Here is a 27838-nt window from a genome sequence, read left to right on the forward strand (position 1 = left end):
CAGTACCAGCTGAGCACAGCAGAAGAAAGAGAACATAAACAGCAAGAAAAAAGTAGTCTGTGTCATCTCTGTGTCTTTAATTTATGGCCTTTTCCCACTAACTGCTAAACAATTACTCAAACTGCTAACTAGTTTTTCCAGCTGGAATTCAAAGGAATATCAATGTTGTTTTACAACTTAAGTATCCCAGTTCTGCTTTGAAGTGTTAGGCACTTATACAATTAAAGAGACAGCTAAACTTTAATTTCTCCCTAAGCCTGTGACCTAACTAGTTAGCATGCAATTAAGATTTAGTTGACTGTCATAGTTTGTCCAATTGCACTGTACAGTTCTTTTTCGTGGGTTTTTTTCTTTTGCTATTTTGGCCTTTTAGAGCATGCGTTACCTCTGCCTACTAACTCAATAGCTTATTTTTAAACTAGCCAATATTTACTCAGTCCTACCTGGTAGGAACTCTTCTTGTTTGCTAACCTTTGTCAAAGCGCAATACTATTAGCTTCAAAAGCAATGCTCTGCCTCAAATAACAGTTGCCATTCAATAATTGCCACGAGGTTTTAACTCAAAAAGAAGGTGATATATGATGTGTAGGTGGATCCACAGTGCTGCTTCTTAAGTATTTCTCCTTCTTTTTTATTTTTTTTTATATACTTATTATATACTTTTTTTTATTCCAGCACATTCTTGGTATCTGAATGCACAGACTTACTTTCACTGTGTCTACATCAACAGTTTCCTTTGGCTGCAGTGAAGAAGATGCGGGAGGAAAAATGCTGCAGTTCCATCCTCTGGTAGAAGACTAAGGAAATCCCTTAGTTCCAGTTCCATTGCAACTACTGATAAAGTTTCTGCCAAAAACAGAGAAGAAAATCTTGTTTAGGGTACTGTGGTTAGTATACAGAAACAAAAAGAACACTGTCACCTGAAGTCATCAAATTATCTAAATATTTTAACTGAAATAAAATCTGAAACATGCTTATTTAAGAATATATACTGTTATGGGAAATCTCAGAGGTAAACTGAAATTACATCTTAAAACCACACCTCAGTTCATTATGTCTACATGCAACACTAATGTTTATAGAATAGCAATCTAGTGCTTCACAGCAAGCAGAAAAGCAGCCCTGTAAGACTTCTCTACTAGTATCCTAAATTCATCTGAGATGAAGCTGTTAAATAAGACCTTAAATGCTTGTAGCAGAGTTATCAGATGAAAGCAAACAAACAAAAAACACAATCTGCCAGAACTTGATAATAAAATATGGCAACCTGTGCTCCTGCCCCCAGGAAGCACATACTTTTATTTTAATACATGTATTTTTGTTAATCTGTCTTCTTATTCTGTCAAAATCAATGCACTTGCCCCTAAACAGTGCAACATTGCTGACATCTTATGAACATGTAACAGGACTACATCAGTCACTATGGTTGGTTTCACCACTTCTTTATTTCTGCTAACCAAAGAGCAGTTATCCTAACATCACTCTGCTAAATGAACTCAGATGTTTCATTCTGCTTAATATGACTAACTGTCAGTAACATACTGTATCTTTTACAGTGTATAACCTAAATATGAATATAGATTTAACTGTCCACTGGGTTATCAACAGTAGCCTGTTAACTGCCATTGCTCACAACCATAAAGTAATTTACCCCAGAAAGAAAATACAGCAATCCATATCCATTACTCTAACGATAAAGTTCTTTCTGTCTGCTCTTGATCAGTATAGAAGTAGTAATTCCCCAAATGCAATTGTTTTCCATATAAAACGAGTGACATCATTTTCATTTGGATGTTGCCGAATGATCATCTGATTATGAGACAGTCTGCTGAGTTCTATAAGCTTTAACAATGGAAACTAGTCCCTTTTTTCCAAACCATCACATCAGTGTTCCTTAGAACAATATTTAGAATATGGATGCTATACAAAGGCTTCAGGAGTTGAACTCTGATCAAATGATTTACCTTTTAATGATGAAATAAGAACAGGATTGTCACTTCTATTAAGTCTGGCTTCCTCACAAAGATCTGGAAGCAGCTTGTTCCACCATATAGCCTAGTTCATAAAAACCCATAGCAAAAGTAAGTGTAAATAAACAATGACCGCAGTTAAAGAGTTTGAAAGACCTGATAAAAATACACCAAAGATCAGGTGTGTGCAGATACAAGTAGACTGACTTATATGATGCTTTGAAATGCAGTAGTTTTGCACGAATACATCTGGTTTTCAGTATTAACTTTTCATATTCAACAAACATCGAAACAGTGCCCCCCTGTGGTACCTCTACAGAGAAAAGGATTTGCAAGGAGATTTTTATTTTTTTGCTCAGAACAGCTCCATGCAAAGCAGTGAGTAATATTAATAGAACACTGCTGTGTTCTGAGCTGATCCTCTTCCAACAGCAGAAGTACCGCAGTATTTTTCATCCATTTTGTCAATGAGAATGCAGGAGGGGAAACAGGTTTCTTTTATAAACATAGTAACTTATTTATTCCACCTATACTCTGATTTAGGTTGCATCTCCTCACACTCAGCTCTGCCTTCGTACTTGTTACAACCAAATAAACCATTTTCAGATTTGAAAATAAAACACAAATTTGATCCTGAACACAGCAGTAGTATTTCCACCTGTGTACAATTAAGAAAGTAGCTTTAAAGACTACACAACTAAACTCTTATACCCCCAGAACACTCAAAATCATTTCCACAACTAAAATTGTCTGGGAGCCTACAGGGAACATAAGACATAAAAAAATGTTACATTTCTCACTGCTGTACCCATACCATTCTGATGTTAAGATCTGAGGATGCCACTAGAAGAGAGGAAGAACATACTTAAATGTGGCTTTATTTGAAGAATCATGTTCCCCTATTTTATCACTAACACTTGACATGTTACGCAAGAATATCAAACAATTTAGAACACGGATTATTAGGAAACTGGCTAGTTCTTCATTTATAACTGGGAAAAAATGAATTAATTAATTTACTTTCTGAAGTTTTCTGCCACTGAAAAGATTACCCTTCCTTACAAGAATGAACACGGGCAGTCATAGAAGAAATGGGGAGAAATATTCCATTAAAATTAGTAAGAATTGGGATATGGAATTTAAATGCCAGACAAGTGGTTGAAAGCAAGCTAAGCAATCTACTTTGTCTTAAAACTGGGCTATCTGATCCACCTACAGTCTAAATGTATGCAATAACATTTTAACTAGGGAAAATAAACAAATCAGAATCCAAAAGACATTAACCCAAATAGCTCACCCGACTGTCACCTTTCAGCTCGTGCTGAGCGTATAACACAGCTGCAGCAGGACACTGTCTGAGGAGCTGGTCAATGGACTCCTCGTAGTTGCCCAGACGGGTGCTACAGAGAACTCGAATGGTGAGCCCAACATTGCCAGCCTCTGCCAGAGGCTCCAGGACAGGCAGAGCTGCAGTTGTATCTATCGACTGACCACATAAAATAGACTAAAGAACAACAACAAAAAAAGATTGATTGGATTTAACACAAGTTTTACAAAACACTGCTAACCAGAACCTTAGAACAACCTTACAATACTTCTGAAGTAAAATTTATTTTAATAGACATTATTAAAAACTGAGAAAGCTGAGTACACAGTTAACAACAAAGGTAAGTATCACTGTTACTGATGCGTCACTTCAATATTTTTTTCTTTCATGACAAAACAATGACAGGGTCTTTCAGTTCAACTTGGATAAATTGAGGGGGCAGGCTGCCAAAGTTGTTCACACATGTATGAACATCGGCAGAGCAGATTTAAGCTGCCAATGGCAAGGTTTAGGGATTTCATACCTGTAGCCTTGAAATATATTCAGGACAAACTTTATCAAGTGGAGATTCCATTGACATTATGAAAGTAACCCATGGGAAAATGAAGCCAAAATGATCACAGGCATTTATCTACAAAAGCAATATAAAAGTTTTATTAAAAGAAGTATTTCTGTTAGTGACAGTTCCACATCAAACGCCCTGTTCCCCGCAAGTAAAGAAAACTTTATTCTCAAATAGCAGCTATTCTTTCTTCTAATTCATAGAATTGAAAAACAAATCTGAAGTTTCTGTTTATTTTTGTATTTCAGATTTTTCAATCAAAATACCTTACAATTCATCATACCTGCATTTCCTCATTTAGTCAGTTTTGCAAAATTTTTGTTAAGAAAAAAGCAAACAAACACAAAACACCTGGAAAATTCTCAGTTTCATTCTAGTCCTGATTGGAAATATCCAGAACTGCAACACTCCTGTTGAGTGTATTTTAAAGAACAGGACTTCCCAAAACCAGCAAAACCTGTCTTGTAAGCAGACACCACATTACTTATTTTCAGGCTTACTTCTTTAAAGAGGCTGTATTGCTATAATGCGATGGAAAGTACAGTGATATTAGCTGGGTGGCAAAGCCTTTGGCTGCAGCAAATGAGGACAAGCCCAAATGTAGCAGCTGTAGAGGTACACTGCATTCACCTGATCTCCCCTGGGCTGGCCCTGCCTCCCACCATGCGCTCCATCACTGGTTCATCATTTCAACTACAAATTGTCCACCATCCAAATACTAAGTAATTGGATAGCTTTAGATGGACAATACAGTCATAAAACTTCTGAGTTACCAGATCCTCTGTTGTTTTCAATGGCTTAGTCTCAGGGAGTTGCTTCTTTGATATCCTCCAAACATACTGATAAGTAACCCTCAATAAGAGCTCCTGGAGTACTTCTTCCTGAGAGCATACTATAAGAAGAGCTTCCCAGAAATCTAGCAAAAGTTGAGGAACTGTGTCTTCACCATTATTACACAACATCTAGGAACAAAAACATTAGAAAACAAGTTAGTGCAGAACATGGCAATTATTATTAGCAGAAATCAGAAGAAACAAAAGGAACAGATTTTCAGTTACTAGAAGCAGGATTTTGGAACCTTTTTTGACCCAAGGTATTTTTCAAGGATGCAATGCTACATAATACAATGCTAGAAAAAAGTTTAAAGTTCCTGGAATTATTTTAGCTGATTATAGATTTGATTTCCTCCACTGTCAGAAAGGTCAGCAGACTGTCAGCAAATATTTACTGACTACTAATTTGGATGCTTTTACATATGCGAACAGCATAGCAGGTGTCTTCTGAAGGGGAATCTTAATGCAAGCAAATGCCATGATAAGGAAACACTGTACATTTCAGCTGAGTGTAACAGTAGGACCCACAAGGGAGATCCTCCTGGGCTTAAGGTATGGTAAGCTGGTGAAGAGGAAATTTACTTGGTTTACAGCAGCCTTTGAAAAACAGTATTTGTTATAATTTGAGCTTCATGACTCGGTCTTTTTGCCATACATCTTTCACAGTAACAGACATTAGTCCACAACAAACTTATATTTGAGCATACATGGTTTAACCCAAACAACTTTTCACTACAGAGAAAAGGAGAAAAGTTTTTGTCTACTCCCAAACACAGAAAACTTCAGTGACCAGAAAAGCTCTGAGATCAGATTATACATTCAGGTGACAGGATCAAAACCGATGTTTTATTTATTTATTTATTTAGCTCCACACCTCTTTCCAAAAAGACCAATTTCGGATTTCAGAGGCATCTCTGCACTGGAATATATCAATCCTCATCTCCCTCTCTCAAAAGAAATGCTAAAAATGTGAGTGAAGGAGCAACCAAGCCCACTTTGTTCACCCGTAAAATCAGTTATGGGAAGAAAAGAAAGAAAAAATGATCATAGGCCAACCTTGAAGAACATATCTGCTTCTTCCAGTTCCATTTTACTGTTTTCATGTAAAGCCACAATGGCAGCCACCAGTAATCCAGGTTGCGTCACCTTCAGGTGAACAGCAAATTCAGTTGGAGTAACAATTCCTTCTTTATACTCTCTCAGGAGTGCTGGTTGCCCAGTGAAACCACAGGCCAGCTTTATCTATAAAAAGTCAGATATAAGTTAAGTAAATAACTCAATCCATGTACAGTTCAATTCAGTAGTTATTTCTCAGGCAGTCAAGTTTACACAGGCAAATGAAGTGAAGTCAAGAGAAATAAATATTTTCTACAATTTAAAGAATAGTTCTCCAAAGATCCAGGTCCAAACTGTGTGTTGGGCCAGTGCCCTCTGAACACTATGCTGTTAACCTGAACAGTGGAAGAAACATTCCAATGAATTCTGGAGTTACTGTACACATAACATAGATTTTACTACGCAATCGGCCAGTAAACACAAAAGGTGTTGCAAAAACTCCTGGCTGGAATTTCGGTGGAATCCTTTGCTGAACACCCTTGAAACAGTGATCAGAACATGCTGCACAGTATCCAACTCAAAGTGCTTTTGAAGGTAACAAGATACTATTTCCTTTTTAACAACAGCAGAGAAATGATGTCTGTACTAAACAATTCACATAAGAAATATAAAGCAGACCTAGGAAGAAAATTCATACTTCTAGACCTCTACTTGTAGAAATTATCTTTCCTTTATCTTTCTGGAAGCACTATTTTTAATTCTGCACAATAAAATGCTTTTTAAAGATGAGTTATTTTTGTAATAGGTCAAATTAAAACCAAACAAAATCCCACAACCAAAACACCAAACACTTGATTCTCATTTAAATAATATCCAAGTAACAGAAGAGAAGGTGAGCTGGACCATTTGAAGCAGATGATTTCCAGAGGTCCTTTCCACCCTCAACCATTCTGTGAACGTGTATTTTATCAGCTTGTCTGTAACATGGCAATTTCACCTCACCTTGCTGCAAACGGTTGGAAAGCAGGTGAGAGATCCTATACATCACTGTTGAAACAGCACTCTACAGTTCCCACCTGGCAATTCAAAAGCTGCTAACTCAAAGCTCTCCAGAGCTTTTGCTTCTGAAGCTTGACATCTAACTCTGGGATATCAGCTCACCCTCAGAAAAAGCCCACTGCTCAACACTCCTATCAGCCTTAACAAGAAGCAATTTACCAGCTGGTCTCAGTCTAAATCCACATATGAAAATCTATGGCAGAGACTGATCTACTAACATTTTTTCCCCATTCACGTGGAATTCTTACTTTGATAGAACTGAAGTAGGTTCTGATCTAGACTTAATAAGGATTAAGCACTTTAACAGAAGATGAGAAATTGTACAGTGAGACTGCATGCAGAAACTTTGACTTGTATGCACCATGCAAGGCAATTTTATAAGGGTTGTTTGCATATAGAAGGCAAGTTTTCGTGGGCTCCACCCAACGGAGAGGTGGAAAAATGCTACTGTACAACCCTGCCTTAGTGGTGAAGAGCATTGACTCTGCAGAGCCTGTTACGCTGCAGTATACTGCTTTTCATTTAAAAGAATTATTATCTTCAAATCCTTTGTTTACTGATAAGGCTTTGCAAAGAAAGCACTGTCCCACTGTACATCAGCCCTGGATCCTACTCTCATTGCAGATGCTCAGTGGAACCTACACAGCAAATCAGGAGAAAGAGAAGCAACTGGAAGATGGTTTTATTGTAAAATACAACCACAAGCCAAGCTCATTGACCTGGGATTTACAAAATAATAATACATGCTTTTGGTATACCTTACCTCCTTATGGGAGTTCATCTCACATTCATACATTGTAAGGTCTCCCATTTTCAGAGCCATGAAAGCCTTAGTGAGCGTAAGGACCACTGACGGCATAATGTCTTCTACTTTACGAAGATACTTCACAGCTGTCAGAGGACATACATTCTTCATACAGGGACTGCAGATGATATGAGGGAGCTGCACAGGGTCAGCATGATAGAATATTTGGAGAACTTTATCTGCCAATTCCTATTAAAATAAAAGCCATTCAATAGTTTCAACATTTCCAGATACACAGACTCTTATGGCTTAAGACTGAAGCTTTTAAAAAAACAACAAGAAACAGGCAAATACAGCTTAGCCACCAAATCATAGCGCTCTTCCTGCCTTTAATCCCTGTTGGTGAAATTAAATGAAACAAGAGTGAAACTGAAGAACTAGGAGAACCATCCACCACACTGAATCAGTTTTACCAGCCAGTACAATCTGTCCATGTTAAGAAAACAGTTTGGACTGTTGCAGAAATGAGAATGAAAGAAGTCTGAGGCAAAACTTGCCTAGCCTGAAAGTGTCTAGGTGCACACTGGTAACATGCATCATGATAGCCAGACCCTTATGTTGCATGACAGCAGTTCAATTGCACTGCAGCTGTTGCTTGCTATTTTGTTAAAATGAGAAAATAAAAACCATGTGAAAAAGAATAATTTCAGAACTTAATAAGCAGTGCTGTATACCAATAGAAATTGTAATTAAAATTTGATACATCGTTCTTAAAATCAGAACTAGATCAACAGATTAAAAAAAAAACAAACTTGTTTCTACCTTGCTTAATTCTCCATTTAACTCCTCATTAAGAGAGTGAGTTAAATAAAATATAAATCCTCTTTTATACATCTGTATTTCATCACTTTCTGAAGCTAGTCGTTCCAAAACTTCAGTCACAGATAAACCTGACATTCGGTAGTATGGCAAAGCGAGGTGGTAATCCTTTGTGTCAAACCTGAAAGCAACACACGGAAACGAATAAAGATTAAGTAAGAGGGACACTTTTGACACTGTTGGTAAGAACTAAAGTAACACGTAACAGTTGTAGACACACCAGTATCTGCAAATACATGGCTAGTACTCTAGGTGACACTGTAATCCATGTCAAACTGACAATAAAAACAATCAGATACAGCACAGAGGACTACATTAAACTATAGAGAAACATGAAATATACACACAATACCAATGTACAATAGCAAGGAATTACGGATTTTTATTTTTCAGTTAGATTACTGGAAACAAGCTCATCTATATCATTCTGACATCTAAAACGTACCTGCTGTAGCAGTCTCCTAAGAAGGCACAACTTTCTCTGAACGCTCTCAGAAGTTCTTCTTTCTCATCTGATTCATAGAAACTAGGGTCCATTATCGCTGCTCTGATTAGTAAGTGGGCCTCGCTTAGAAGATGGATGCAACTCTCAGTTCTTACATTTTCGTAAGTTCTACGATATTCAACCTACAACAGACACAGGATATACTTAGGATGCTGGTAAAAATAAGAATATACAGGAAGAATTCTGGAGAGAGCAGTAGCCATCTGAAATAGGATTATGGGCTATTCACAAGAAATACATTACTGTATATTCAGCAACAGAGATTAATAGTACTTATTTCTAGTAAATCAACAACAAAAGCAAGAGGTAGCAATACCATTTCTCTGTAAAGTTGGATGGTTGAAACAGTGTTTATAATATACAAATTCCAACCAGGCTCTGAGTCAGAATTGGCTCTGGATTTGTTGCTATCAGCCTTTCTGGAACTAGAGAAAAGGAAAAGATGTGAGTTGTCAGTGTTAAATAAACGGTATGCAGCCAAAAGAAAATAAATCAATCATCTGACAGATGCATAAACAGATATGTTTGCAGGCTAGTAAACACTTAACAGTTAAGTTATGAATTCAAGTCATAATTAGTGGCTAAAAATAGATAGGCACGTTCATACAGAATGATTAGAAATGAACACCTGTGTTAAAAAACCAAGAAGCATCAGAAGCTTACAAGTCAACTAGTTGAAATTAAGATGTTTACACTTTCTGTAAAGATTTACCATACTTCTTGCCCTGCATTTAAATACAAGTGTCTGCTAAGATAAAACCTGAACATTTTTACTCCAGCACATTGGCTGGGCCTTCAACTGCCTAACATTAAGACACCACAGAGAAACAGCAAAGAAAAAGAACAGTACGCATTTGACCTAAGATCTCTCTCTTTTTTTTTGGTGGTGAAGTACACTACCACTTGTCCAACAAATTCTCCTTGCAGAAGGCAAAACGTGTTTCATTTGTTTCCTTCTCAAATGTCAACTACAAGCTTTTAAAAAGTGTTTCAGAGAAATAAAACTGCAGTATTTTGAATAACCAGTTCTCTTTCATCAGCTTAGCCTTGTCTTCTCCTGAATAAGGCTTGTTCTATGCTTTAAGACAGACTAGTTCAAATAATTACAGTCAACTACAGCTGTCTAACTCCTGTTAACGGGCTTTAGCAAATGTGATTTCTCAACTGAACTCTTCTAAACAATGAACAACCCTCAAAGAATGGGAAAGGCAGATCTCACAGAATTAGTCATAAATGCACCTGACTTCATCCATACAAGAGTATATCTGACTAAAGTTTGGTCCTTCTTTTGTCATTACTATGATTACGTTCACAACTTTCTAAGATCTTTTAACCAAATGTAAGACATTTTCATTTTATGCTACACCACAATTTATTAGCCTGTAGATTCACTATTCCTACATATTTTGGTTTCTCAAGATAAGTATTTCTTTCTTCTCAGAAGCAGATATTCTTCATAATATTGTTTCAACATTACTTATGAAAGTTGTTTCTGACAATCTTGATTACAATCATTTGTGGTGCCACCTTTGTTTCTTCTATGTCACATAATACTGCAGAAGTCAAAAATTGGTGCTTCATTTATGCTTGTTTAGTAGCTTGGGAAATATGCTCAGAAAGCCCTTCTACAGAGAACTCTCTTCAACTCCTACAACTGAAAATTCAGCACTGTACCTAAAGTTATAAATCCCGCCTCCCCGGAAGACGCAAATTCTTACAGCATCCTTCTTGAAGGCTTTCGTCTTTCAGTAATATCTTCAGTATCAGCCTTAGTCAGAAGAATTATATGGTTTTTGTAATGACATATAGCTCTTGGCCCTATAAAAAGCTGCATTCGTAATGTGCAGACATCCAGTGTGACAGGTGGACAAGCCTACAAAAGAAAGTGAGCACTTTGTAATTTCGGATAGCATGTACTTAGAGTCTTTAAATAAAAAAAAAAAAAATATGTGAGAAGATATAATGTTTGTGTAATAATACAACACTAAAAACATTCACTGGCTTCCCTAACTTTGAGTTCTTCATTGAAGCAAAAATAAAAATACTCAAACATCAAATCCTTGCAACAATGGGTACAAGAAATCACTTCACCCTTTGAAGCAGTTGCATTTTTAGCTGTGTCTCAAATTAACTGAACCTTGGCTAGTTACCTAACACGGAAAAGTTAATACCAAGTAGTTTGAACTTGGTCAAGATGTAAGGCTGTCTGATAGAGTTATAAAAGTCCTGATTTTAGTTGCTTATGTTATAAAAATGAATCACACATAGAAATACTATATTTACTTGCCTACAGTTATATTATTTGCCCAGTATTACATCCTAATTCATTCAGTGTGCACCTTTCAGCCAAAAATTACCATATCCTCTATGCTGGACTAAAAATTGAAAAAAGCAACCTCATTTGCCCAGAAATATTTTGAATTTATAGCTTTAAGGTAAATATTCTATTTACAAATTAACATGCACAGTGCAGTAAAGCAAGACAGCATCATGTTTTACACGTACCCTGCTTTTTGAAGAAATTCACACCCGGGCAGGGATGCCCCTAAGGGACTGCAGCCCCTGGAACACCCTTGCCAGGCTGGGTCTGCGACCCATGGAGGGCAAGCTGTGGACAACCACAAGGGCTGCAGGCATCCATTATGTGCCCATCTTCTCAGCCTCCTGAGCTGCCTGTTGCCAGGCTGAAGGAATTGAGAGGGACTGAACGTAATCTTTGTAAACACATGCAAACCTGAGAATGAGAAAGGGACCAGACAGGTTCTTTCATGTGTTTGACTCCTATGGAGGTTGGAGAACATTTATTCCAATTTTTGTAATTGAGCAGATATTTACAGCAAAGCAAGCTGAGGAAGGGGCAAAATCTAGAACTTTGGGGATTAAAAGCCCTCCTACTCAAAAAAAGAACCAACACAAAAAACAACACAGACTATCAGGTAGGCAGATGTTGAAATGATTAGACTCCTCTTAGGAAAACTGCCAGTTCAAAGACACCTGAGAAAGGGAAAAAAATAAAGAAGAAAAAGAGAAAAGACCAAAGTTTAAGTTTCAAGACAGGTAGGTTCTGCAAACATCATCAGCCACAATATGGGAAACCTCTGCTCCCTCCGTTCCGATTTATATGGGAAAGTATAATTTTTGTTCTAAGTGTACATGTTGTTGTTTTTTTTTGTTTTTTGTTTTAATATTCTATTAATTATCTAGAATCTTAAACAGCAATAATAGATTGCAGTGATACATTTGCAGACCATTAAATTAGAATATGCCACAGGTTGATGTAAAATATTAATTTTTGATGCTTTTTGTCATAGCAAATAGAAAATAACAGGATTTCAGAATAAAACACAGTTGCCATATTGCTGCTTCTATTCTTTTAGCAAAATAATGAGACATGCACCTTCACAGTTGTATCAATGTATGGATCTTCATCACGAGCCACTGCTGCACTGCACCGCACTGTGAAACACTGCAGGCTGTCACTAGAAGGAAAGAAGAAACACTGATGAATTAAATAAAAAAACAAAAAAAAAAAAACTTTGATTAATCCTGGAGTAAAAACTAGAGATAATAGTGAGCTAGACAGAAAGGCATTCTGCACTAAAACATGAATCTACCCAGAACGACCCAAGAGGCTACAAAGGGCTCAAAGGTGAGCCAAAGAGTGAACGGGGGAGAAAAAAAAAAAGAAAAAGAAAAAAAAAAAGAGAGAGAGAAAGTTACCTTGTAATGACATGCAGGAACTGTGGAGTAAGAACTGCCTGCTCTGACTTCTCAGAGTACTGGTAAGTAGAAATCAGTTCTACTAACTTCTCAACAGAGTAGAGATATCCAACATGAGGCAAAGAAAAAAAGCAGAAGAGATTCAGTACTTCTCTCTTGTTCTCAGTTTCTTCATTTGCTGTCACAGAACTCCCTAGACGCAACAATAAGAAAGGCATCTCACATACTTCATAGATCAAAACTGCACTGTTTCTTTGTGATGTGATGCCAAACAACACTCTCAGACGTACCCACATTCCAGACCAGTTTTGCTAGTAGCTATTGAAAAGAACATGAATAACATCATACTAACAGGTAACACAATCAATTTGTTATCACATTTGGAATAATTTATAACAGAAGTGTGGATGTACTAACAAGTGAAGAATTTTCCATAGATCAAACAGTATATGGGAACTGAGAAAATGGTTTCGAACTAAAAGGAGGGGAGATTGAAACTGGATATGAGAAAGAAGTTTTGTTTGTTTGTTTTTTACAGTAAGGGTGGTGAGGCACTGACACAGGCTGCCCAAAGAAGTGCCCTGGCCCTGCAGACATGCAAAGAAAGGTTGGATGGAGCTGCGAGCACGTGATCAACCTGTGGGCATCTCATTCACTACAGGAGAGTCAGATCAGATGACCTTTAAGGGTCCCTTCCAACTCAAGCAATTCTATGATTCTATAATTTCAGGCAGAGTCATTAGAACTAAATGTCCATGGATGGAACGAGCAGCCTGATGACTCTTGGGCAGGCCGAGCCTGTGTTCAGATCCTACAAACTTTCTTTATAAAGTCTGTAAATCACAAGGGAAAAGTTAGCTGGAGTTGAATGGCAAGTAGCTTCTTCACTTTAGCCAGCTGTAGCTTAAATAAGGCTTTGCTACCAGAAAACCAGAACAGAAAACTAGAAACTAGGTGAGCATGAAAGACAGTCTAATATAAGGGATTTTTCCACAGTTATGTTGAGGCTTGAGTTAGTGCATTTAGAGAACACCTAAAATTAGCTTTCATTCCCTTCTATTTTAAATCCTGAAATAAAGATAACCTTTACCTTAATATTAAGGTTTATTTCTCTGACGTCTGCTATTGACTCTGAGAGGTAGCCTAGTATCATATAGTAACGCTGAGGACAACTTTGTTTATGCAACATAAAAAGTGTCTGTTTTGTGATATAAAACTAGTCACTGAGAACCACTAAGAGTAGTCTTTGAATAGACTCCCTCTTTCAGTGTTGGCAACTGGTATTTGAGCTAATACTGCACCCACGCACATGCACCTACCTGTCTGGTAAACAGGGAGGAACTGAACAGAGTGCAGCTTTGTCTCTTCACAAAAGCCAAAAGGGGACTGGTCTGGTGTGAAATGCCTGGAAGAAAAATATCACAATAACATGGGAAGTCAGTAGGAAGCAATCACCCACTCCAAGCAAGTAAACAGCAATAGCCATAATATCCAGAGCTGATGATTTTTATACTCAACTACCCTTCATTCCTACTGCTAATACACTTATCTTAGCAAGGCCAAGAAACACGTAGCACAGCCAGAGGGAGCTACCTCAAGTTTCTGCAACTAAAAATCCTTTCTTTGCTCCTCCACAAGTCATGTGTCCAATGCTGAGATCTAATGCATGTCATGGAGTTATCTCTATATCTATCTGTGTCAGTGACAGGGGAACAGGCCCAGAAAAGAGGAGAGAGGGGAGTGTCAACAGTTTTCTGCAACTAATGGGACAGGGGGTCCATGGACTCACACCCTGGGAAAGGGAAAAGGGAGGTACGAGACAAGTCTACAAACAGAACAGCAGCAACAATCTAAAGATGAAAGTTAACTTACTAAACTTAACTTACTTATCAGAATGCAAGATAACACAATACAATATGTAATTAGAACTGAGGCTAATAAATCAAATAAAATGAGAGAGAGAGAGTGTCCAAAACTGAAGGCCTTGCTCTGACTTGAAAGCAAAACAGCTGGGGAGCACACACACACACTGCCAGGCAGCAAAAAAAAGACCAGTCCTGGGGTGTAAGAGGAGTTTTATCCCCCGCTCTGAACACAAAGTCCTCTGGGGTATGCAGTTCTTCTCTTCTGCGAATCAGGTACCCAGAAAATCAACAGTCCACAGAAGTGGGGCATTAACTCCTTAACTCCCAGTGCTTTACATAATGTTATGATGTGGAATACTGACAACAAAAATCGTAAAACTGAAGGCACACTGCAATGGATCTGAACCATGATTTAGCTTTTTTCCCCCCCATTCCTTCTTCAACTGAACACAATGTAAAATGGTGCAGTCTTCAGTCCTACTTTTCTATCCTATTGCAGCTCACCCCCTTCCTTGCTTTGCTCTGGAATTCACAGCTGGACTGTGATACCAATGCTTCAACAGTTTTAGATAAAAGTTAAAAAAATTTAATTTCTAACAGAACCAAAAGTGTTGTTTTTCAGTGCCAAAGATATCTGGTAAACTCCCCACTCCCAACTGTACAAAGGCAGAACTTTTTTTCTGCAGGAACTATTTAAGTAACCATCACTTCAGCTGGAGTTGAACTCCACAGAACAAGCACAAGGGAGTGCCTTGATCACTGTCAGGACTGGTGATTACTTCTGTGTATTACACTTTGTAGACTTCTTTTCAATATTAAGAAAATTTCACACAAGTTATTCCAGAATAAGGTGTGTAAAACTGCCCTGCAAGTTTGGCATGAAAGTGTAAGAACTTTGGGTGGCCAAACACTGGAACAGGCTGCCCAGTAAGGAGCTACTCAAACTCTGCTAGATTGAGTCCTGGAAAACCTAGTCCAGGTGATCCTGCCTGAGCAAGGAGATGTTGAGGAGATGGACTCAGGAAGTCCGTTCCAATGTAAATGATTTTGTCATTCAGTATGCTGAGAAAAGACCATCCATCCTGATACATCACAAGAGAAGCTGTCATAGGTGCCCTTCACAGAATTCAAGGATGTACAATGAAAGCTGATATTAAACATCACCAGTACTGCAAAACCATCAAAGTTAAATTGCATTTAATTGTACTCACTACCCACATTCCCCAAATTAAATAAAGTATTTGCAAGGCCAAGTAAGGGTCTTCATCACAGTTATCTCCTCAGCAGACAAAAAAAAAAAACACAGCAACAACAACAAAAAAATACACAGCATACAAAAATGCCAGAAACCAAAATACCAGGACTTTTCTTTCAGCAAGACTTGAGCTTATTTGGGTTTCTTGGAATTATTAACATAGCAGCTAACCCATAAAGGGAAAATGCATTTGTAATACCTGAAAAGGAGATACTGCACTTGAAAATGCTTTTTGTCTTCTGTAGACAACTCTGTGGACTCTAGTGTGATGGGTATCTTACAAAGCTTACTGTCTTCCCCAAGCAGTTCCACTGGCTTCTGACATATGACAAAATCATCTAATTCAGGCTGCAAACTACGAGCTGCAAGGTCTTCATCTTTTATACCTAAACAATGGAAACGTATTAAGTGTTCAAATAATTCCATTTAGCAATAAGAAAACACTGACACAATATCAACTGAAAACTTGAACTACAGGAACCTAATTAGCATTGGCTTCCTCAAACCATGGACGTTTTGAGAAGAACTACGCTAGAAAACAAGAACAATCAGTTTTTCACATAAACCATATCCTGGGCAGCCTCAGAAGTGAAACCAGCAGGGCAAAGGAGGTGGTTCTTACCCTCTGCTCTGCACTTTTGACAACCCCCAGTCCCTCACAGAGCTGCATTCAACTCTGCGCCCCAGCACAGGGACACAGACCACAGCAGGGACAGAGAAGCCCACAGCGATGCCCAGAAGCTGCAGCACCTCTGCTGCAGGGACAGGCTGACAGCTGGGGATGTTGGATGGGACTCCGGGGAAAAACTATATTGGTCTTCCAATACCTAAATGGGGGTTATGAAAACGACAAAAATAGATTTTTTCATGGGTATGTAGAGACATGACATGGTGTAATGGTTTTAAACCAAGAGAGAGCAGATTTACATTTAGATGTGAGAGAAATTCTTTAGAGGGCAGCGAGTGCCTGGCACTGCTGCCCAGAGCAGCTGTAGGTGTCCCATCCCTGGGGATGCTCAGGGCCAGGCTGGATGGGCCTGGGCACCTGGTCTATGGGAGGTGTCCCTGCCCACAGCGGGAGTTGGAACTGGATGGACTCTGAGGTCCCTTCCAACCCAACCATTTTGAGATTCTATGAACAGGCAAACTGTTTGGTATGAGGTAAATCCAAAGCAAACAGTGCTGTAAACAGCCAAACAACAAATAGAAAATGTTGTCATTTGGTTGTAAAGGTTTTCAGAAAGAAAAAGGTAGCTATGATACAATCTTGTTGTGCAATCTTCAACACATCCAAGTTCCAGAAAGCAAATCCCAATTGCACACAAAAATGTTTTGAACTTTTCTATTCAGTTTTAAGTATTGAAAATAACCCGGTGTGAGATGCCAACGTCTGAGCTAAAACCCATTCTCCACGAATGAAGAAAATTCCATTTGATATCTTCCCCATCTGAAGCTTTAATGACCTCTCACTTTTTTGTTTGTTTGTTTTTTAAGGTACAGTTTCCATTTCAAAAAGCACATACTTTTTAAAATTTCTTAAATTATAATTGAACACATGCTGGTGTTCATCTAACTTTTAGGTAGTAACAAATCAGGTTAATTCCCACACATTGCAAGCAGTCGGTTTGTAATCACACCTTGTTTGAGCCTTCTTTATGAATGACAGTAATCACTTAGCAGAGTCTGAGTCAGAAAAAGTTAAACATCTGTACTTACCTTCATCCACCGGCTTCTCTGTTGTACTAACTTGATGTGCGCACTGCTCTCCCCTGACTGCACTTTGCTGGATCAGGTCCAGCTTCAGGATTAGAACATCCAAATCTGTTGTTACTGCTATGTGTCCAGCACAAAACGCAACTTCAGCAGGAATGAAGTTATCAATGTGTAAAATTAAGGAGCGTTCAAAGTCTAATACTGTCAAATTCTGGTTTATGACCAGGTATTTCAAACAGAACATGATCAGCTTATTCTCGCAGCCCACAAGAAGATCCCCATTTACAGGGCAACATGAAATACACAGCGGAGGATCTGAAAGCGCCATTTCCACTATCGACATCTGCTCTTTTAAGGTTTCGGTATAGGACTCTTCCATCTTGTGACCCACCATCCGGACACAAACACGAGAACTCCCTGCAGACATGCACCGCCAGTTCACATACGCTCTTAGGAAGGTCGCTTTGCTTTTCTCTTCAATCGTCGCCAAATAGTCTCCTTAAGGTAAAGTATCGACATGTCGTTAAAGAACACGTGACAGCTTTCAAGCTGCCAACCCAATAAAGTACATTACAAAAAGTATCTTAAATTCTCAGCTCCCACACGATATTCCAGAACACAGCTTTTACCAGGTCTTCTTCAATGAGATCTGGAGTGCAAACTTCTTCCCCAGGTGAAACGCACTCCACGTGCCGTTAGAGGAACGCACACACGGCTCTGGAGCCGACACTAACCCTACGCGGCCCCGCTTTCAGAGCAGCACCCGCACGAACGTACCGTTCCGGGCGGCAGCTCCGCGCACCCCGCCGGCACAGCCCACCCGCGTCCGCCCTGCGGAACGTCGGCCCCCTCCCGCCCAGCGGCGGCCGGCACTGACCTGCGCGGCTGTGCGCCATGCGCAGCACGGGGCCCAGCGTGGCGAAGGAGCCCAAGGGCTCGCAGCGGCCCTCGGGGCGCACGGCGAACACCTCCACCCCGCAGCTGGCTGCCGCGCTGGCCACGAACAGCACGTCGTGGCCGCAGCAGAACTGCGCCGGCTCCTGCCTGCAGGGCACTACTCTCTGCGACCCAAACGGGTGCAGGTTATAAAGCTGCACCATGGCCCCAACCAGCCGTAGCACTCGGCGCGCTCCTTCCGCTGCCCCACGCCCTTCCGCCCCACTCCCCCGCAGCTCCGCGCGCTGCTGAGGCCCCGCCCGGCCGCTGGACACGCCTCCGCGCCGTGACGCGCCGCTCCGTGCAGGTCGCGGTACCGGGTTGTGGTGTCGGTACTTTCAGGCGTCATCCTGCGCTGCAGCGTTTTGTACCTTAGCGGCACTTTCCTCCTTGCGTTGCGATTTCACGAGCGGCAGCAGGCCCGGAAGGCAGCGCTGAAGGGAGCGAGGCGGCGCGGCGAGCAATGGCGTTGGGACGGGAGGTGCCGCTGTGCGGGGTGGACAGCGGGCTGTTTCCGAGCCGCTCTCCAGCTGCCCGTCCGCCAAGCTGTCCAGCATTGCTCTGACCACATATAGATCCTGGAACTTACCGTTGTTGAACTGCATGCTGTTGGTGATTGTCCGAGGATCCCAGCACTTCCCCCCAGTCGCCCCCCCTCGCCCCCAACACGGGGCTGTAATCCCTGCAGAGTGAATAGAACCTTCCTCCTGTCATCAGCATTCTTCAATGATGTATTCCATTGATACAATGAAGTAATGCTGTCAGTGGTGCTGATTCTTCACCCATCCTTAGCAATGTAGCTAAGGAGCCTATTCAAGGCAGAATTTAGCGTGTGATTTTTGAAAGCCGTGAGTGCTCAAATGGCAGGATGCTACTTATGAGCCCCTCCTTGCTTTGTAGGTGCACACATGTGCGCAAGTGTTAAGATGGACCTAGTCTGTGTTGGTTTATCACTGGGTTCCTCAAATCCACCTGTACAAAGAGAGACGACAACAGCAGAAGGCATTTGGTTAACGAGTAGTTTGTGTCAGTAACAGGACTGCGTTTGGGCTGGCACTACCTGAGTTCAAGGGATGAGTAGCTCTGTACACTTTGTAACACTGTGGTTTCCTGGCTCTGGGGATTGTTTTGAAGCTGCTTCTGATGATGTGATGATGTGCATCCCTTTCAGCAGTGACTATAGCTTACAGTTCAATTGCAGGCTTTCAGTAATACTTTTTTGAGTATTCAAAGTCATCCATTTCTTTTTTTCTGGCTAGTATGCAAAGAAATTCCATGTTAAGAAAGTAAAATGTCAAAGCTTAGAAACTGTTACAGGCATTTGACAGAAACAGCACATTCATCACTATATGCTTTTTTGGTATTTTTTAAATTACGAAAGTAAAATACTGAGGTGCAAACAAAGGCATTGACAGAGCCTTCATTTGAGATACAGGTGCTATAGGGGAAGATACATATATAAGGAGAAATTAATTCACCCCTCCCAGTAGCAGTTTGGAGCAAGGGGCGAGCTGAGGAACGCAGCCGCCTCCATCTCGGACTCATTGCACACACTGCCCCCGCCCCTCCGCAGTCACAAACACAAATCACCACGAAATAACTGCCCACAGATAGAAGTTGTATTTTCTACTAACAATAAGAACAGGCAAAAATAAGTCAAGGAATTTTTTATTAATTCATCAAAGCTTAAAGTGTGCCCAGAGTTGTGCGCTACAGGATGTTAGTATTTAATAGGTCAGCGCAGGAATTCAAAACAAGACTGTTTTAAAGTAGGTAATGTGACATTTTATTTCCCTTCTATCTAAAGTGGAACTGAGTGCAGGGGGACATGCTGGTTGGAAAATGTTACTTTTTGTCTTGCAGAGTCTCCCCATCTTTTTTTCTTTTTTTAAAGTAGCAATTTTGGTGCTTTTAGCAAATATTCTAGTTCAGACCAAAAGTGTAATGGCACCTACCCTCACTACAGTTAGGTGAGTACAGTGTTACTGACACGTGCACAATTTTGTCATTTAATCTTCAGTTGTGCAAGACTAGATGCTACCAAAAACTGTAACTTCAAATGGTCCTTACGCAGCAACTGCATGTGTCAACAGTAACAAAGAATACAACATTTAAAACTGCATTTGAAAACAGGCAAGCAAGTGAACAGGATTCTGCAATTCATTTGTTGCTGTTACAGAACACACTTTTCATTACTTCAGTATTTTCAGTATTCATCCTCCTCTTCAGCCTCTGCTTCTACAGAGTCTATCCCAACTTCTTCATAATCTTTCTCAAGGGCAGCCAGATCTTCCCGGGCTTCGGAAAATTCTCCTTCCTCCATTCCTTCCCCAACATACCAATGTACAAAGGCACGTTTGGCGTACATCAGATCGAACTTATGGTCGAGACGAGCCCATGCTTCAGCAATGGCAGTTGTATTGCTCAGCATACATACAGCCCTCTGCACCTTTGCAAGGTCACCACCTGGCACCACAGTTGGAGGCTGGTAGTTAATGCCCACCTTGAAGAAAACAAGAACTTCTTTAATTAGTGGGAAGAACCAAAGACAGTAGCCACAACTGTGAACAATTAAATAAAATTATTTTGTGCCTCATCAAAATATTTAAATCCTAAATTCAGGAGCTGGTCAAACTGGGACAGCATTAGCTACATTGGCCTACAGATTATTTTCCAAAAGATCAGAAGATCTTACTGGACTCTAAACAGAACATCAAGAATCTGGGTCTTTCCAAGTACTGAATGCACAGACAGTAGCTAGAAGGATGGACCACTTGCTTGGAAGGTGACAATGCCAGTCAACTGAGAACAAACACAGGTAGCTGAACAATCTGATATTAATCTAGTAGAGTCTACATGCAGGAGCCTAGTGTAAGTAAATGACAACAACAAAAAAAACAGGTTTGCTCTAGTGACAGTAGCCAGGCTCAAATGTCCCAGAAACTGATAGCATCTACTATTTCAAAATATCTAAAAAACACTGTTGGGAACGTACTGCTCTGAGTTCAATAATTTAGTGTTTCTACAGTTGCTTGGGGCTTGTCTATATTCCTTCTGTACAGAATTCCCCAGATTTTTCAAGATTTACAGTAAAACCTGGCGCTGGTTTGCAGTACCTACCTTTAGTAAATTATTTACAGATACTCAGTATTGCCTGTTCCCATAAAAACTGTGTCTACTATTCTGTAACTTGCTTTAAAATTTTCATCTGTGCTACAATATCATGGAATTATACTTAAGATATAATCTGAAATGTAAGCAGTTCAGTAACAGGAACATTACAGTGCTGTACAATGACCATTACCTCCTAATATTATGTAATTCCTAATATTTTGAAAATCAAGCACTTCAGATGTTATCAAAGTACCTTGAATCCAGTTGGGCACCAATCCACAAACTGAATGGTACGTTTAGTCTTGATAGTAGCGATAGCTGCATTGACATCTTTAGGGACAACATCACCTCTGTATAACATACAGCAGGCCATATATTTGCCATGACGCGGGTCACATTTTACCATCTGGTTGGCTGGTTCAAAGCAAGCATTGGTAATTTCTGCCACAGATAACTGCTCATGGTAGGCTTTTTCCGCAGAGATGACAGGGGCATATGTTACCAGGGGGAAATGGATTCGTGGGTACGGAACAAGGTTAGTTTGAAATTCTGTCAGATCTACGTTAAGGGCTCCATCAAAACGTAGTGAAGCTGTGATGGATGAAACAATTTGCCCAATTAGTCGATTTAAATTGGTGTAAGTGGGCCGTTCTATGTCCAGGTTGCGACGACATATATCATAAATGGCTTCATTATCTACCATGAATGCACAGTCTGAATGCTCCAGTGTTGTGTGTGTTGTTAAAATTGAATTGTAAGGTTCCACTACAGCAGTAGAAACCTGTGGTGCTGGATAAATTGCAAATTCCAGTTTAGATTTTTTGCCATAGTCAACAGAGAGCCTTTCCATGAGCAGAGATGCAAACCCTGAACCAGTGCCTCCTCCAAAGCTGTGAAAGATAAGGAAACCTTGTAGACCGGTGCACAGATCAGCCTATAATAGAGTGGAAAAAGGCAGGAGAGAAAAAACATATATTTATTATTACCCTTTCCAAAATCATGAATATTAAAGTAAACATTCAAAAGCCATTGTTTCCTCATCATTTGTTTTAAAAGGTGACCTTGTTCTTCCATATCTTTTTCTCAAAGCCACCACGGCATACCTTGTTCTGCATATGAGTATTTTAACACTTGAATATAGCATTTTCCTTCATGCATTTTTTATACTACTGAAAGCAAGAGCAGCTGTGCACCACTGTGAAAGGTTATCAGAAATTACAGCAGCCTTGCAGCTTTTAAATTACTATTATATACTCTATATGGCAGCAAGTATCAATTAGGTTTGGAAAAAAAGTATTTTTACAATTTGTGAGTTTCTTATATTACATCAGGTTATGAAAAGCTAGAAAGATATGTGAAATGACTAAACTTTCAACCAAAATCTGAGTTTTGGGGTACTGGGAATATTTTGAATGACATATAATAGTGTGATTCCAGTTAAAAATAACAAAAAAGCAATTACACTTGTCTAAAGATTTTATATTGCATTTCTGAGATATAAATATCTTCAAATAATGATGTTCTATATCATAAGAACTTCAAAATTGTATGGATTGAATTTTTATTTAACTCAAGAGGGGGAAGCGTGAGACCAAGTTCTTGTTGGTTTTTTAAATCATCTCTGCATAAAATTCTTAAACAACTCCCTCCCCCCAGAAAACACAAGCATCATAACAAATCATAGTTATAGGTAGCTCTAGAGTTGTACCTTACTTATTTGAAATACTGATCTGCAGCATGAATTCTTACCAGTTTACGAATTCGGTCTAGCACTAGATCAACAATCTCTTTTCCAATCGTGTAATGGCCTCTGGCATAGTTGTTAGCTGCATCTTCTTTCCCAGTAATGAGCTGCTCAGGGTGGAATAACTGCCTATATGTGCCTGTGCGTACCTCATCTACAAATGAAAAAAAACATATTATCTGTTGAGTTCTAGTGCCTAGTGATGACATACTAAGTAAAAGGAAATGTCAAAAGCCCATAGACAGCTTCCATGAACAAATTCAGCAAAAACCTGGTACAACTTCAGCCCCTTTCTTTAGGGGAAAACACTGGATGCTCACAAAGCAGTAATTCCATCCAGGAACATGGAGGCAACTCAAGAGAACTACATTGCAGGCACAGGCATATTCTGGATAGAAATTAAATGAAGCTCTGGATGTAGTACAGTGGCTTGGAAAGATTATCCAAAATCTGCAAAGATTAATGTTTTCCAAACGTTACCCATAGACCATCATTTCATCTCTTTCGAATAACAGTAACCAAAAATGTCAAAACGTCATCCAGCTATACACCTTTTAGAACCCCCAATGCTTTGAAAAGGCAAAAAAGTCTGAAAGGAAAGAAGTAGTTTTACACTGAAATGTGCATCTTGGGTACATACCAACTACAGTTGGCTCTAGGTCCACAAACACTGCTCTGGGAACATGTTTACCAGCTCCTGTCTCACTGAAGAAAGTGTTAAATGAATCATCTCCACCTCCAATAGTTTTATCACTGGGCATCTGACCATCCGGCTGGATCCCATGTTCAAGACAATACAATTCCCAGCACGCATTGCCAATCTGAACACCAGCCTGACCAACATGGATAGATATGCATTCACGCTGCAAACACAAAAAAAAGACAATGATAACGTGAGATCTGGGGCTACCCGTCACTTAGATTTTACTCTCACAACAACTTGCTATCTGTGGGTTATACTGTAGTGATCTTTCCCTCTTGCATTATTTCCTTGGTTGCTTGAGTGACAATTAAAATGATCCAATAGTCTGCTGCTAGCATGACTCTACTAAGTGCCATTGATCTATGCTATTGGGAAAGGAAGGCAAGAGATAGGTGTGGCTGAACCAGGACCTGCTGGTCAAACGAAAGAGCGAGAAAATGTACAGACAGTGCAAGCAGGAACGGGTACCATGGGAAGACTATAAAGAAGCTGCTAGGCTGTGTAGGGATGGGGTCAGGAAAGCCAAAGCCCAGCTTGGCCTAACCTTGGCAACGGATGCCAAGAAGAACAAGAAAGGCTTCTACAGGTACCTCAACCAGAAAAGTAAAGTCCAGGAGCGCATACCACGCCTAGAGAGTGACACAAGCAATCTAGTAACAACAGACAAGGGGAAGGCTAAGGTACGTAACAGCTTCTTTGCCTCTGTCTCCTCTGATAACTGCTCACCACACAGCCCTCCAATGTTTGGTTTGGTATGAGGGGACTGGGGAAGCAACATCCCTCCCACTGTAAGTGAAAAACAGGTTCATGACCACCTGAGGAACTTGAAAATCTTTAAGTCTATGGATCCTGATGAGATGCATCCCAGAGTCCTTAGAGAATTAGCTGACATAGTCACCAAGCCACTCCCCGTGACATTTGGAAAGTTCTGGCGATCAGTCTCTGGTGACTGGAAAAAAGGCAACATCACACCCACTTCTAAGAAGGATAAAAAGGATGACCCTTTTTATCTACCCACCCTTCAGTCTCACCTCTGTGAGCTAAGGCACATGGAAGGCAGGGAGCTAATATGGGAGAACCGGCATGGCTTCACCAAGGCCAAATCCTGCTTGACCAACCTAGCAGCCTTTTATGATGGTGTCACTACATCAGTGAATGACAGAAGAACCACTTATGTTGTCTACCTGGATTTCAGTAAGGCCTCTGACACAGTACCCCACAATATCCTTCTCTCCGAATTGGAAAAATATGGGTTTGATGAGTGGCCTGTTCAATGGACGAAGAACTGGCTGCAGAATCAAGTCCAGAGAGCGGTGGCCAATGGCTCAGTGTCTGGATGGAGATCAGTGACGAGCAGTGTCCCCCAGTTGTCAATGTTGGGACTTGTACTCTTTAATACCTTAATCAGCGAAATCAACAGTGGGGTCCAAGCGCACCCTCAGCAAGTTTGCTAATGACACCAAGCTGTGGGGTGTAGTCAACACATCAGGGAACAGGATGCCATCAAGTGAACACTGGGCACAGGCAAACCACATGAAGTAAAACAAATCCAAATGCAAGACATTGCACCTGGATCAAGGCAAGCCACACTACCAATACAAGCAGAGGGATGAAAGGACTGTGCATAGCCCTGACAAAAAAGACCTGGGAGTATTGGTGGATGGCAAGCTGGGTATGAGCCAGCAGTGTGCCCTTGTAGCCCAGAAAGCCAACTGTATTGTGGGATGCATCAAAAGAAGAGCAGACAGCAGGTCAAGGGAGGTGATCCTGCCCCTCTACACTGCACTAATGAGGCAATTTCTACATATCTAAAGGGGAGCTACAGGAAAGAAGGGGACAGAATCTTTAGCAGGGTCTGTGGTCATAGAACATGGGAAAAATCTACCTCAAGAGGGTAGGTTTTGGTTAGATAGAAGGAAAGTTTTTACAGGGTAAAAAGAGGGTGGTAAAGCACTGGAACAGGTTGCCTAGAGACGTGGTTGACACCCCATCCCTGGAGACTTTCAAGGCAAGGTGGGATGAAGTCCTGAGCAACCTAATCTGTCTGTGTATTTCCCTATTCATTGCATGGAACTTCGACTAGATGACTTCTAAAGGTTCCTTCCAACTGTAAGGATTCTAGGATTCAATGTTGAGAATGTTGGAATATCTTAGATACAATGCGGTCACACAGGATGGATGTAGTATCATTCTTTACTACGCTGCAGGTATATTCTGCTTATAATATTCTGTTTAGTCTCTTTTTCATCTTCCTTTGGTTTTACAAGCCTTCTCTATGTAATAAGCCCTTATTTCCTTGATCTGTTGCCAACAACATACTGAGTAATGTTGCGAGAATCTTTTCTGCACAAGACCTCAAAGAATGTTCTCCTTTACAATAAGCAGATACCTAGAGCCAGGCAATCCATCCATCTTTGGGTTCCTCTACTAAATCATCTTGGTAAGGAAGCATGGTACTTCTGTTTAGACTCCCCAGACCCCTATTTTGTTTTACATTTGAGACCGAATCCCTTATTCTAACTTACTATTACTGTGTGTTTAGCTTATCTAGGAAAATACACAGTAGAAATCTCTAGGATGTCTGCACTCTTCTTTGAAGCTTCATCAAAACCCTCACCCTCGTGGTTCTGTCTCTAGCCTTTTACCAGTGAGGCTGACTCTGCATTTACCTGCACTTCTATTGTGTTGGCACCTTGTTTCCAACGCTTTCATAACCCCCCGGGCTGTTTCCCAGCACGCAGCCCGGGGCGAGAGCAGACAGCGGCCCCGTCCCACAGCCACGCCCCTTCACGGCACGGTGCCACGCCATTGGCCGCTCAACACAGTCCTCTGCTCTGATTGGCTGCGTGCAGGCCAAGCGTTTGAGGCACCACAGGGAATGGCGGCGCGAAGGGCGGCCGCTGCCCTGGGCCGTCTCTCAGCTCTCTCTCTCAACTCCCGTCTCTCAACCGTCGCCCTCCGCACCGCTTCGTTGCTTTTCCACCCGTTTTGTCCCATTTGCCACCTGAGAGCTTCTACATGTCATCGCCCTCGAACTCTCAGTTCTTACGTTAATTTCTCCTCTCCCACACGCGGCCTTACGCCGCCGCAGGGCCGCAAGCGACGGTACTCCGCGAGCTCCGCCGCAGCACGGGCAATCCTCAACTCTCCAAACCCGCCACGGCAAAAGCCGTCCCGATTCCCATCCCGTCCCCAGCCCGAGGTCCCGCTCCCACCATGGCGCCTCGTCAGGTTCAGGAGCTTCGCCCGCCCCGCTCCGCTCCGCTCCGCGTCCACCGCCCAACAGCCGCAACTGCCGCCACGTAACGGTCCGGAGCCCGCTCGCGCGCTGCTTTCCCATTGGCTGTCACCCGAGCCAGAGGCGAACGGCGGCCGCTGATTCGCCAGTCCGGTGTTCCCTTCACGTGGGGGTGCCAACTGCCGCACGCTGGTTGGTGGGTGGCGCCGTCGTTTGGCAATAACGGGAGAATGCTGGGAGCCGACAAAGGGAGAGAGTTAGGGAATGCATTGAAGGGAGAGGAGGTTCTGAAGTACTGGTTGTAGTACAGAGCCTCGAAGAGGCACCGGGTATTCGGCCTCTTGTGTGTGTTCTTCAAGAGAAATTGGAGTAAAATTTCCATGAAAAATTCGAAAGGACTTGCTGCTGAGTGTATTGTCCGTAGTGACTGAGCCGCTGTAGGTGATGCAGTCCTTCCAAAACACAGGCTGCAGAACAGCTGCTGCACCTGGCTTCCATGGGTCACAGCATCTACCGATCCCTGTGGTCTCAGCCATGCTGACTGTACTGGATTGGAAGAGAGCCGCACCAGGGTATATGTTCGTCGTTGTTGTTTTAAACAGATGTTAGACCTG

At 41.0% G+C, this 27838-nt stretch overlaps 2 protein-coding genes across 15 annotated transcripts in view; both read right to left on the bottom strand.

The window, feature by feature from the left end:
- Positions 1-18649, bottom strand: part of HPS3 (HPS3 biogenesis of lysosomal organelles complex 2 subunit 1) — a 43538-nt gene extending 24889 nt beyond the window's left edge. For 6 of the 14 annotated variants that reach the window (XR_004308407.2, XR_001557332.3, XR_014933485.1 and 3 more), the window contains exons 1-17: positions 18367-18649; positions 17493-17987; positions 15976-16162; positions 13976-14061; positions 12657-12849; positions 12334-12415; positions 10655-10809; positions 9253-9361; positions 8877-9058; positions 8375-8552; positions 7571-7801; positions 5749-5934; positions 4633-4821; positions 3821-3928; positions 3268-3474; positions 1965-2055; positions 708-846 (exon numbers count right to left, since the gene is read on the bottom strand). Coding sequence is in view for 3 of the 14 variants with exons in the window: in XM_015872124.3 (XP_015727610.2) it covers positions 719-846; positions 1965-2055; positions 3268-3474; positions 3821-3928; positions 4633-4821; positions 5749-5934; positions 7571-7801; positions 8375-8552; positions 8877-9058; positions 9253-9361; positions 10655-10809; positions 12334-12415; positions 12657-12849; positions 13976-14061; positions 15976-16162; positions 17493-17987; positions 18367-18589 (3030 nt within the window). In the remaining 11 variants the exon portion in view is untranslated. Of the gene's footprint in view, positions 1-707; positions 847-1964; positions 2056-3267; positions 3475-3820; positions 3929-4632; positions 4822-5748; positions 5935-7570; positions 7802-8374; positions 8553-8876; positions 9059-9252; positions 9362-10654; positions 10810-11441; positions 11582-12333; positions 12416-12656; positions 12850-13975; positions 14062-15975; positions 16163-17492; positions 17988-18366 lie in introns of those variants that run through there. The other 8 variants (XR_014933492.1, XR_014933491.1, XR_014933490.1 and 5 more) reach the window with 3 other exon arrangements.
- Positions 18650-20077: 1428 nt separating this feature from the next.
- Positions 20078-27339, bottom strand: LOC107318417 (tubulin alpha-3 chain). Its single transcript, XM_015872192.2, has 5 exons — positions 27202-27339; positions 23924-24146; positions 23289-23437; positions 21793-22473; positions 20078-20928 (listed from the first exon to the last, which is right to left on the bottom strand). The coding sequence occupies exons 1-5, from the start codon at positions 27202-27204 to the stop codon at positions 20632-20634; spliced, it is 1353 nt and encodes a 450-aa protein (XP_015727678.2). The 5' UTR covers positions 27205-27339; the 3' UTR covers positions 20078-20631.
- Positions 27340-27838: the final 499 nt, after the last annotated feature.

Source organism: Coturnix japonica, chromosome 12 (assembly GCF_054131305.1).
Source record: "Coturnix japonica strain WE chromosome 12, WE-NBRP24, whole genome shotgun sequence".
NCBI lineage: Eukaryota > Metazoa > Chordata > Aves > Galliformes > Phasianidae > Coturnix > Coturnix japonica.

What these genes read in the sequence shown, in the direction of transcription:
- LOC107318417 (XM_015872192.2), bottom strand. An exon ending in TAGACCGAATTCGTAAACTG is followed by an intron (nt 22,474 to 23,288) that starts GTAAGAATTCAT and finishes ACTCTATTATAG; the next exon opens with GCTGATCTGTGCACCGGTCT. An exon ending in GGTGCCCAACTGGATTCAAG is followed by an intron (nt 20,929 to 21,792) that starts GTACTTTGATAA and finishes GTTTTCTTCAAG; the next exon opens with GTGGGCATTAACTACCAGCC.